Source organism: Schistocerca serialis, chromosome 11 (genome assembly GCF_023864345.2).
Source record: "Schistocerca serialis cubense isolate TAMUIC-IGC-003099 chromosome 11, iqSchSeri2.2, whole genome shotgun sequence".
NCBI classification, from domain to species: domain Eukaryota; kingdom Metazoa; phylum Arthropoda; class Insecta; order Orthoptera; family Acrididae; genus Schistocerca; species Schistocerca serialis.
The window spans coordinates 110,515,001-110,527,853 of record NC_064648.1 but is presented as its reverse complement, the minus strand read 5'-3'; the positions used below and the strand labels follow the sequence as shown (position 1 = coordinate 110,527,853).

The 12,853-nt window shown below is 44.2% G+C and overlaps 1 protein-coding gene across 1 annotated transcript in view; it reads right to left on the bottom strand.

Moving 5' to 3' along the window:
- LOC126426509 (uncharacterized) overlaps positions 1 to 11,459 on the bottom strand; it is an 88,603-nt gene extending 77,144 nt beyond the window's left edge. Inside the window, exon 1 of the mRNA XM_050088415.1 lies at positions 11,291 to 11,459. Coding sequence (XP_049944372.1) covers positions 11,291 to 11,459 — 169 coding nt within the window. The remainder of the gene's footprint in view (positions 1 to 11,290) is intronic.
- Between the last annotated feature and the right edge of the window lie 1,394 nt (positions 11,460 to 12,853).

The window sequence follows — 12,853 nt, the reverse complement described above, 5'->3', positions numbered from 1 at the left end:
TTGACAGCTACCATTAGGAGCAGAAAAATCAGGATGCAGCACCGTGTGTTTGTTGTAATTAAGCATTCTGAACTTTATACTGTAATACACATCTGATATCGGCAAACATAATCTGTCGTAACTTCTCGTATGTTCTCGGCAGAGTCTGTTTCGTCATTTATTCAGAAACATTTGAAGTTCACTGCACTGGTACATGGTCAGCGACTGAGGGACTTTACCTCATGTTGCCCATAACAAATATGAATTATTGTTATTAATATTAATAATTATAGTTTTCGCTGCGTGGCGCCCTGTTCTCCGAGTGATCCCCGACAAATACGGCTGAAAGGAGGCAAGAAGTCTTCTGCCTGGGTGCTTGAAACAGCATATACGACGGTGAGTCAAATGAAAGCCTTAAAGTTGTAATAACAAATCGAAATTTCGCGCCGCTATCCTGTAAGTTGGCTGGTTCAAATGGCTCTGAGCACTATGCGACTTAACTTCTGAGGTCATCAGTCGCCTTGAACTTAGAACTAATTAAACCTAACTAACCTAAGGACATCACACACATCCATGCCCGCGTCAGGATTCGAACCTGCGACCGTAGCGGTCGTTCGGTTCCAGACTGTAGAGCCTAGAACCGCTCGTCCACTCCGACCGGCCTCCTGTAAGTTGGTAAGCGTGCTACAAACAGCGTGCAGAATGGCCTGTAGGTGGCAGCATAGTGCAGATGCACACATACCGTCGCAGTATCAGTATAAAGATGGCCGCCCCACTTCCGACTTGCACCAGGGAAGAACAGCGTTCTGTTGTTCGGTTTTTGCGTAGTGAAGGTGTGAAACCTACTAAAATTCATCGACGAATGAAGGTTCAGTACGGTGTTGCATGTTTGTAGCAGCAGAAAGTCTACGAATGAAGTAGGAAGTTCGCGAATGGTGTGACTTCAGTGGAAGATGCTCTTCGTCCGGGTCAGGCACAACGAGTTGTGACTCCACAGAACATTGCAGCAGTTGAAGCCATAGTGAAGGAAAACCGCCGAGTGACAATGAATGACATTGCAGCGTGTTTACAGATTCGTCATGGGTCAGCACACCACACTGTGCATGATGTGCTCCAGTTTCACAAAGTGTCTGCAAGATGGGTGCCACGGCAGCTGACTCCTGAAATGAGAGAACGACGTGCGGATGTTTGTGAAGAACTTCTTCGGCGCTTTGAACGAGAAGGTGATGGCTTCCTTGCAAGAATAGTTACTGGGGACGAAACTTGGGTTCACTTCCACCAACCGGAAACGAAGAGAGCGAGCAAGGAATGGCGCCATTGATCATCACCAAAACCAAAAAGTTCCGAACAGAACCATCAGCAGGAAAGGTTATGCTGACTCTCTTTTGGGACGAAAAAGGAGTCGTTTTGGAGCATTACATGCCTACAGGGACCACTGTCACCAGTGTATCATACACAGATCTCCTAAAAAATCATCTGCAGCCTGCAATCGCCAGACCTTGCCCCAAGTGATGTCCATATGTTTGGATCACTCAAAGACGCAATGGGAGGAAAGAAGTTCCGTTCTGATGGAGAGGTACGCTACGTGGCGTATGAATGGTTGCACGAACTACCAAAGGAATTTTTTTTCTAAAGGAATTTATGCAATTTGTAAGCGCTGGAGGACTTGCATTGAGCGTGGGGGAGATTATGTTGAAAGTGATACAGCTTTGTATCACTTCTACATAATAAATAATATTTTTAGAAATATTTAAGGTTTTCATTTGACTCACCCTCGTCGTATTACAAACAACTGGCGATATTTTGGTAAGAACTGCAGGAAATACGACGGTCGTCCACAAAGTAAGTTCCCTTTGGTTATATAAAAGAAACTTGTACAGATACAGAAAAATATTAATTGCAGAAAAATCTAGAACTGTTAAACTACTTTCCTACGTAGCTTCCGAAATTTCTTAGGCACTTGTCATAGCGGGGCAAAAGTTTTTCTATGCCTTCTTTAAAGAAGGTTGCCGCCTGTGTATTCAACCATGTGGTAATACGTTCCTTCAGCTCGTCATCATCATTGAAGTTTTTACCACCAAGGACAGGTTTTAGGTGAAAGAAGAGATGAAAGTCGCTAGGAGCCTGGTCTGGACTGTACGGAGATTGGTCAAACGTGTCCAGGTGAAATTCCCGTCAGAGTTGTTTGGTCACATTCGCCGTGTGGGGTCGGGCATTATCATGGGAAAAAAGAACAGACAGTAATCCTCGGCGTTTGTTCTGTATCGCGCGGGGCAATATCTTAGTGGTCTCGCAATAACCTTTTGCATTGATTGTTTGGCCTCATGGTAAGAAATCAGTCAGCAAAATGCCTTTTCTGTCCAAAGAAAACGGTACACATGACTTTTTGAGGTGTGAGGATTTGCTTTGGCTTAAGTTTCGTTGGCGATGAAGTGGGCCTCCATTCCATTGATTGCCGTTTTGTTTCAGGGATGTCATCCCCCTGTGACTATCCGAGAAAGAAAACGATCGCCTTATTCATTATAGCGTGTCAAAAACTGAAGTGCACTGCCCACCCGTTGTTTTTTGTGTTGTCCATCAAGAATTTTGGGTTCTCAACGTGAGCAACGTTTTCAAAATTTCAGTTTCTCAGTAACAATTTCATAAATTAGTGATTGTGAGGTTTGCGGAACATCCATAGCTAGGGCACTAAGTGTGAACTTACGGTGCTGCTTCCATTGTGTGAACCAGTTCATCAGTAACCACAGACGGGCTTTCACTTCGTTCTTCATCTTGCACTTGATCAGGTCCTTCATTGAACAGTCTGACTCACCTTCTAACCATTGAACCACTCGTTGCATTTCGTCCGTAAACCTCGCACACGCGGTGGCATTTTCAACTACGGCGACATTACAAAGATGCACTACAAAGCACACGCCGGCAGCAGCGATCTGAAAACGGCGTACATGTCTCCTCCTTGAGTCAGAGTAACTGCCGCGCGTGCTCGGAACTGCGATCGTAGAGCTGCCGCGGATAGAAATAGAAACGGAACTTACTTTGTGGACGACTCTCGTATAAATGAAAGTTTAAAAAAAAAGCACGTTTCAAACAGGTGTTCTATATGACCTCCCTAGCTCAAACGGACAAGATATCAGCGATGGTCAGTTTCACACCGGGCAGTATTTCTTCCATTGCCGAAACATGTGTTGCCCCAAACTGCCGACACCAACCGCCATTGTCGACATTTGGAGAGGCCGCTTAACTGCATCGCTGCCAGGAGCTTCTCTGCCATGGGATGACGAAACGACTGTTCTTAAATTATAACACAGAGAATGTCCTCATTTCGCCTTGTGACTCTGCACCTTCGAGTTAGAGGAAATCGGAGCCCAACGGAGTAGCGGGACACGACGGGAATTCGCGGTTTTCTAAGCTGGAGACCGGTGCTAGCTGCTGTATTGACGTGGAGCTGTGTCTTTCAACGGAAGAGAAGCTGCGACAGCCATTTCGACTTTTCCAGGAGCGCGATTTGTAAGTGAACGGGTATTCTTTACGTTTCCAGTTGCGTTCTTAGAACTTTCGGTGAATTTGGAAGCACGATGAACCGTTAACTGTTAGCTTTATGCCACTGAATAACACGTAATCTTAAAGTACATGCAATTCCCTGTACGTCAGCCACATAATACGTCTAAATCCGTCAGTCCATAAAAGTTTCTAACCTGAAATCTGCTCTTGGAGCGGAAATAATGCTACAGCGTCACCTCCTCCACAGTCATTCTTTGATACAAGTAGATGTCAAAGTAATTACTAATTTTTTTCCCCTTGCTTTACTAGATAGTGTGAACTATATCACAAAGACTGATATAAAGCAATGGGACAGTAAATCAATGGAACTGACAGTTTCAGCCCCTTTACCTTCTGAATTCGGGTTTAAAAGTATCTGAGGAGTTTAAATTTGCCGAATCAACTCCGAAAAGAATAATTCATAAAGCTAAGAATAATAACAAGTACAGAGATGGCAAATGAAACGGAAAATTTAAAGATTTGTTCATTGCCGAACAATAATACGAAGTGGCAACAGACCTGTAGTCAATGGAGAGCAGGCTATTTAGTCCAACAGTCATTCATCTCATTCCAAGGTCATTAGCCTAAGCACTGCCAGTAAGAACTGGCTCACCACACAAATTCGACAGAGAGACTTGTTTGCCTGGTCAGGAATATGTTGTAGGAGTTATTACTAGGCATCCTGTGTTCTTTATTCGAAAGTCAGAAAATACAGCTGGTGCACGATCGATGGGCTTTAGTAACGTGACGGTAACAGTAGGATGGTACAAGGCATTAAAAATAATTACAGTTTTGCAAAATGACATTAAAATCTTTTATTATTGTAAATGACTTATTTTAAACATTATATGTCACTTACTCTAAGCAGTTCACTATAGAACTTTGTCATAGTTTTAACATGATATTCCGTACAATTTCACGCAGCCAGTTCGCAACAAATTTGCCTTATCCCATTCTGGTCTGTGGGAATATGTAAGCATTACTTTGAAACAAAAAATGTGAAAATACGTATCATACAGTTTTAACCGATTTTCAGGTTAGGTCCTTTAGGCTATACTTCAAGGTGCTTTTTTATACGCTTGAGAAATGTTTTCCCGTATCACTTTATTTTATAAACATTGCCGAATATTCTGTCGCCTGTTCCGCACGGAGTTCCGTTATGTATCACCGCGCATGCGTCAGCTTCCGGTTAACTGCGCTTGCGGAAATGGGAAGTTCTTTCTACATTCTGTGTAATACTTGGGGATGTACCGCTATACATTAAATTTTCTCAGCCACTTGTCATCGCTGTATTTGTTTTGAATTGGCCTGTATTGTGATGTCTGAATCTCAGTAGCTGAGTAAAACATAAGGTACGTCACAACCGCACACGATCTTCTTTTGTTAATGTAGAAGCTATCCATCGTATTTGCCACCCTCCACCTTCCACATATTCTCACTCACATCTGAAACCTTCTATCTCTCTCTCTATCTTTCTAACTATCTATCTAACTATCTATTGCTTAGGTGGCAGATACGGCGCAATTAAACAGCCCCCAACAACACCGACCCACGCATTAACGAAGAACCGCACTTGATGAACGCTAGTAACTGTGGCATTTGGGTTATCTTCACTCCAAACATGCGAATTGAGCATGTTGAAGACTCTATGAAGCCCGAACGTTGCTTCATCGGTAGACAAACTGATGAAGCAGGATGCATTTCACACTGTTCCAGTTGCCTCTGTGAAAACTGTGCTCTGGGTGGATAACCAACTGGTTCCAGGTTGTGGACACGCTGTATGTGAAATGGACGTAACAATCGGTCTCGAAGCACTGTTCATACATTCGTCTGATTCGCCCCCATGTTACGTGCAATTGCACGAGTGCTGATTGAAGGATTCCGCTCCACATGCTGCAAGACAGCTTCCTCAAATTGCAGCGTTCTTACCGTGCGACGGCGTCCCTGTCTAGGTAATCTGCTAAATGACCCGGTCTCACGCAGACGTTGGTACACAGCAGCAAAGGTCGTATGATGCAGGATACGGCGATTACGATATTGTTGTTGATAAACCCGCTGTGCAGCTCGTCCGTTGTGGTGCGCTACGTAGTACGCACCAATCATGTCAGTGTACTCAGTCCAGGTGTATCGCTACATTAGTAAACAGAGACAATGCACTAATACACTGGTGGACAGCAGTTGCCTACAACTGAAGAGCGTAATACGACCTCTAACAACTGTTGAACGAAATACGACCTCTAACAGCTGAGAGCGTAATACGACCTCCACTGGTTTAAATAATCCTCATAGGAAAAAAATGATGTTAGGGAAAAATATTTGTTTCGATGTCCCCTACAACCTCCAAGAATTTTGTCGTTTAAATACTTTTCACCCTGTATCATAAAACGTATCGTTGTGATCGTAGTGGACACAGCTTGCCTTCCGCTTCACGAGAAACGAAGTCCAATGAGATTCAAGCAAAGGCGGAAGGATACATGGCGTAATGTTTACATCACGTTTGTTCTTATGATGAACACAGTATAGACCGTGCAACGGACGACCCCCCCCTCAGTGTAAAGGGAACATCGTTGTTTTCGTGCTTTGATTACTGTGATGCGCTTCTGAACTGTATACATATATATATATATATATATATATGTGTGTGTGTGTGTGTGTGTGTGTGTGTGTATATATAAAATTCCAGGCAATATATATATATATATATATATGTATATAATATATACTTGAATTACAAAAAACAAATACTAAAAAAAAGTGGCATGAAGCGAGATTCGATCCGGCCACCTTCGGATTACGACCCCGAGCGCTTACCACTGCGCCACAACGCTGTATAAAATTATAAATCGTAGAGAGTATTTCACGGCAACGGTTTCTTTTAACTGTCGATTTTCTCGACAACGGTTGAGAAGTGCATCTTGGTGCTTTGCCACATTACACCTCTGGCCATGAGCTTTTATTATGCGCAGTATGAGTCGAATCTGAATTTCACAATTGGCGGCCTCCCCTTGTAAGATGAATCGTAGGGTCACTATTGCCTCACGTGTTCCAACAAACATTTTCACATCTGTCAACACCTACTTTCATTGGAATTAGAATTATTTTATTTCTGTTTGCTCGCTAGATAATATAGTTTTCTCAGGGATAACTCAACCAAGGCTATCAGTAACTCTAATGAAAAGTTATCTACTTCTGGGACCTTGTTTCGTCTTAGGTCTTTCAGTCCTCTGTCAAACTCTTCACACAGTATCATATCTCCCACATCATCTTCATCTACATGCTGTTCCATTTCCATAATATTGTCCTCAAGTACATCGCCCTTGTATAGACCCTCTATATACTCCTTTCACCTTTCTGCTTTCCCTTCTTTGGTTAGAACTGGGTTTCCATCTGAGCTCTTGATACTCATACAAGTGGTTCTCTTTTCTCCAAAGGTCTCTTTAATTATCCTGTAGGCAGTATCTACCTTACCTCTAGCGATATGTGCCTCTACATCTTTACATTTGTCCTCTAGCCATCACTGCTTAGCCATTTTGCACTTCCTATAGATCTTATTTTTGAGACGTTTGTATTCCTTTTTGCCTGCATTTTTATATTTTCTCCTTTCATCAGTTAAATTCAGTATTTCTTCTGCTACCCAAGGATTTCTACTAGCCCCCGTCTTTTTACCTACTTGATCCTCTGCTGGCTTCACTGTTCCATCCCTCAAAGCCACCCATTCTTCTTCTACTGTATTTCTTTACCTCATTCTTGTCAATCGTTTCGTAATGCTCTCCCCGAAACTCTCTACAACCTCTGGTTCTATCAGTTTATCCAGGTCCCATCTCCTTAAATTCTCAAATTTTTGCAGTTTCTTCAGTTTTTATCTACAGTTTATAGCCAATAGATTGTGAACAGAGTCCACATCTGCCCCTATAAATGTCTTTCAGCTTAAAACCTGGATCCTAAATCTCCATCTTACCATTGTATAATCTATCTGAAACCTTCCAGTATTTCCAGGCCTCTTCCATGTATAAAACCTCCTTTCATGATTCTTGAACGAAGTATTAGCTATGATGAAATTATGCTCTGTGCAGAATTCTACGAGGCGGCTTCCTCTTTCATCCCTTATCCCAATTACATATTCAACTACTGCGTTTCCTTCTCTTCCTTTTCATACTTTTGAATTCCAGTCACCCATGACTATTAAATTTTCGTCTCCCTTCACTGTCTGAATAATTTCATTTATCTCATCACACATTTCATCAATCTCTTCGTTATCTGCGGAGCTAGTTATTCAGCAATATTGAAGCTCACTTGACTGGTGGCTTTGCCTGACGTTGCCCATAACAAAAATGAATTATTGTTATTAATATTAATAATTATAGTATCCACTGTGTGGTGTCTCGTTCTCAGAGTGATCCCGGGCAAATACGACTGAAAGGAGGCAAGAAGTTTTCTGACTGCAGGCTTGAAACTGCATATAGTATTGCAAACGACTAGCGATATTTTGGTGAGAACTGCAGAAAATATAAAAGAAAGTTTAAAAAAAGCCGTACGTAACCAACAGGTGTTCAACGTGATATCCTTAGCTCAAACTGACAAGATGGCAGCGGTAGTCCGTTTCACACCGGCCGGTATTTCTTCCATTGCCCAAACATGTGCTGCGCCAAACTGCCGACACAATCCGTCATTGTCGGTATTTGGATAAGCCGCTTAATTGTATCGCTGCCGGGAGCTTCTCTGCCATGGGATGACGAAACAACTATTCTTAATTTCTCGCACGGAGAACTCCCTCATTTCCTCTTGTGACACTGGGCCTTCCAGTTACGGGAAATCGGAGCAGAACGCGATAGCGGGACACGGCGGATGTGTGCGGTTTTCTAAGATGGAGAGCGCTGCTTGCTGCTGTAGTGACGTGAGGCTGTGTCTCTGAACGGAAGACAAGCTGCGGCAGCCACTTCGAGTTTGTGTGGTGGGCGAGTTTTAAGTGAACGGGTCTTCTTTACGTTTTCAGTTGCGTTCTTACAACTTTCGGTGAATTTCGAAGCACGATGAACCGTTAACTGTTAGCTTTACGCCACAGAATGACACGTAATCTTAAAGTACTTGCAATTCCCCGTACGTCAGCTACATAACAGGTCTAAATCCGTCAGTCCATAAAAGTTTCTAACCTGAAATCTGCTCTTGGGGCGGAAAGAGTGCTGCAGCGTCACTACCTCATCAGTCATTACTGGACGCAAGTAGATGTCAAAGTAATTACTTATTCCCCCCCCCCCCCTTGCTTTACTAGATAGTGTGAAGTACATTAAATGACTGATATAAAGAAATGGGATATTAAATCAATGGAAATGATAGTTTCAGCCCCTTTACCTTCTGAATTGGGGTTTAAAAGTATCTAAGGAGTTTAAAGTTCCCAAATCAACGCTGAATAGGAACATTCGTAAAGCTAAGAATAATACCGAGTACAGAGTTGACAGAACAAATGGAAAATTTCAAAATTTGTTCAGTGCAGAACAAGAATACGAGGTGGCAATGAAGCTGTAGTCAATGGAGAGAGCAGACTCTTTACTCCAACAGTCATACATCTCTTTGCCAGGTCATTAGCCTATCGACTGGCAGAAAGAACCGGCTTACCACACAGATTTGAGAGAGAAACTTGTCTAGCTGGTCATTAATAGGTTGTTGGAGTTATTACTGGGCATCTGTGTTCTTTATTCGCAAGTCAGAAAATACAGCTGCTGCACGATCGATGGAATTTAGTAACGTAAAGTAACATTAACTTGGTACTAGGCGTTAAAAATAATTGTACATTTTTCAAAATGACATTACAGTGTTTTGCCGGCCGCGGTGGCCGTGCGGTTCTGGCGCTGCAGTCCGGAACCGCGGGACTGCTACGGTCGCAGGTTCGAATTCTGCCTCGGGCATGGGTGTGTGTGATGTCCTTAGGTTAGTTAGGTTTAAGTAGTTCTAAGTTCTAGGGGACTTATGACCTAAGATGTTGAGTCCCATAGTGCTCAGAGCCATTACAGTGTTTTATTATTGTAAATTATTTTTTTGAAGATTCTATTTTACTTACTCTAAGCAGTTCATTAAAGAACTTTGTCATAGTTTTAACATGATATTCCGTACAATTTCACGCAATAAGTTTTCAACAAATTTGCCTTATCCCATTCTGGTCTGTGGGTGGGGCGCGAAGTAAGCATTACTTTGAAACAAAAAATTTTAAAAATACGTATCACAGAGTGTTAAGCGATATTAAATTAAGGTCCTTAGGGCTGTACTACAAGGTGATTTTTATACACTTGAGAAATGTTTTCTCGTATCCCTTTATTTTATAAACATTTCCGAGTATTCTGTCTCCTGTTCCGCACCGAGATCCATTGTGTATCACCGCGCATGCGTCAGCTTCCGGTTAACTGCGCTTGCGGAAATGGGATGTTCTTTCTACATTCTGTGTAATACTTGGAGATGTACCGCTATACATTAAATTTTCTCATCCACTTTCCATCGCTGTATTTATTTTGAATTGGCCTGTATTGTGATGTCTGAATCTCAGTAGGTGAGTAAAACATAAGGTGTGTCACAACCTGACACGATCTTCTTTTGTTAATGTAGAAGCTATCCATCGTGTTTGCCACCCTCCACCCTCCACATATTCTCACTCGCTTGCGAAACCTTCTATCTATCTGTCTATCTGTCTACCTATCTATATATCTATCACTTGAACTATGTCCCGCTGTTGCGTAGGGTCAGCCATCGTGAATTCGATTTAATATGTTAATCTTTAAGGGGTGGCCAGATGCCCTTCCTGCCGCCACCCCGTACCCCCTGGGACAGAATTAGTGCAGCCGAAATGTCTGCATCGAGTGTAATCCATGGAAGAGTGAGAATGTGTTGAGATGTCAGCGAGCCGTGTAACTGAGGCTGAACATGGTGACCAGCCCGGTATTCACCTAGCGGGATGTGGAAAACCATGTCCAGGCTGACCAGCACATCGGCCCTCGGGGTTAGATCCGGAGCCGGACGTGCGATACCTTCTCTGCTCATGAAAAGGGTATGAGAGCTCTAGATCGATAATTTAAGACGTTGCAAATCGCAGCTCATGATATGAAACTTCCTGGCAGATTAAAACTGTGTGCCCGACCGAGACTCGAACTCGGGAACTTTGCCTTTCACAGGCAAGTGCTCTACCATCTGAGCTACCGAAGCACGACTCACGCCCGGTCCTCACAGATTTACTTCTGACAGTATCTCGTCTCGTATCTTCCAAACTTTGCAGAAGCTCTCCTGCGAACCTCGCAGAGCTAGCACTCCTGAAAGAAAGGATACTACAGAGACATGGCTTAGACACAGCCTAGGGGATGTTTCAAGAATGAGATTTTCACTGTGCAGCGGAGTGTGCGCTGACATGAAACTTCCGACAGATTAAAACTGTGTGCCCGACCGAGACTCGAACTCGGGACCTTTGCCTTTCGCGGGCAAGTGCTCTACCATCTGAGCTACCGAAGCACGACTCACGGCCGGTCCTCACAGCTTTACTTCTGCCAGTATCTCGTCTCTGATAGCTCATGAAACATTCTCTCTGGAAGAGGCTTCGACAAATTCCATAGACCTAAAAGGGTGAAACCAAAGAGCATTTTAGCCCGTTCCAAACAAAGTCCTGCACTGCCGGGCAGAGAATGTTTCATCGTCCTTCATAAAAGTGTGCGCAAGCCAAGCCGCCTGTTAGTAGTTGCAAAACTGCACGGTCCGTAACGTGGCGTGAACGCCTACTGTAGGTCAGAGTACTCACTCTGGTGGAGACAGTAGTTTGTCCATATCTCCGCCTGACTGTGACTGAGTCCGCCTCGGCCGTCGACGTCGGTGACGTTGGCGAAGTGGTCGCAGGCGCAGCGGAGCAGCGAGGAGTGGTTGGCCGCCAGCAGGACCAGCAGGAAAGCGGCCGCGCTCCCTGGATGCATCGCCGGCTGTGGAGGTTGAGCCACGAACGCGCCGAGTGCGTGAGGCCTGGTAAAGGGGGGGGGGGGGGGGGCGGCGGAAGCCTTTCCGCAGGCTGAGTCAACCACAGCGGGTGTGGCGTCACCCGCCCGGATCACCGACGCAGTGACACTGACTGGCGGCTGGCGCGCTTGTCCATTCATCCGAGCGTCTGCCGCACGCTTTTAGGGTGACAACTAGTTCCACTCTCACACGTGACGAAGGATCTCAAAAAACGGTTGTTTACGCATAAGAAATCTGCAGGCGTGGCCTTCTTTAGCGTCGAAGTGCGACCTGAGGGAGATTATACGTAACTTCATATGTAGCAAAATGGTTCAAATGGCTCTAACAAGGGAACCTCCCCATCGCACCCCCCTCAGATTTAGTTACAAGTTGGCACAGTGCACAGGCCTTGAAACACTGAACACAGATCAGTCGAGAAAACAGGAAGAAGTTGTGTGGAACTATGAAAAAAAAGCAAAATATACAAACTGAGTAGTCCATACCCAAGATAGGCAACATCAAGGACAGCGTGAACTTAGGAGCGCCGTGGTCCAGTGGTTTGCGTGAGCAGCCGCGAAATGAGAGGTCCTTGCTTCAAGTCTTTCCCACGAGTGAAATTTTCTCTGCCTCGTGATGACTGGGTGTTGTGTGATGTCCTTAGGTTAGTTAGATTTAAGTAGTTCTAAGTTCTAGGGGACTGATGACCATAGATGTTAAGTCCCTTTAGTGCTCAGAGCCACGAGTGAAAAGTTTAATTTTTTATTTTCAGACAATTATTATCTACCCGTGGGCCCGTCCGATGCGAGGTAACTGCGCCGTAGTATGGGGACGCTACACCTAAACAAACATCGAAACATACGACGTCAGTCGACTACAGCGCAAGGAAAAGTGAGTGTTCCTGCTAACGAGGCTCCCTGGCTGCCAGTTGACTGTTCGCTACTTTGGACGACAGTGCATTAAATACGTGAGATGTATTCCGAGGGCAATATGAATCCAGCAAATATAGCTCGCGACTTCAATAACAAGGTCAATGAATATTTCCTGTGGAGGAATCGGTTGACCTGTGACGTTTCGATCAAATGTTTTCGGTTCCCATTGGGGAGGCACGCCCTTTCGTCTACTAATCGCACGGTTTTCCGGTGCGGTCGCCAAACACAGACACTAAACTTATTACAGTGAACAGAGACGCCAATGAACGAACGGACAGATCATAACTTTGCGAAAATAAAGAATGTAAACTTTTCACTCGAGGGAAGACTTGAACCAAAGACCTCTCATTCCGCAGCTCCTCACGCTAACCACGCGACGACGGCGCTCCTGAGCTCACATTCTCCTTAATGTTGCCTATCATACAGATGGACTACTCAGTTTGTAT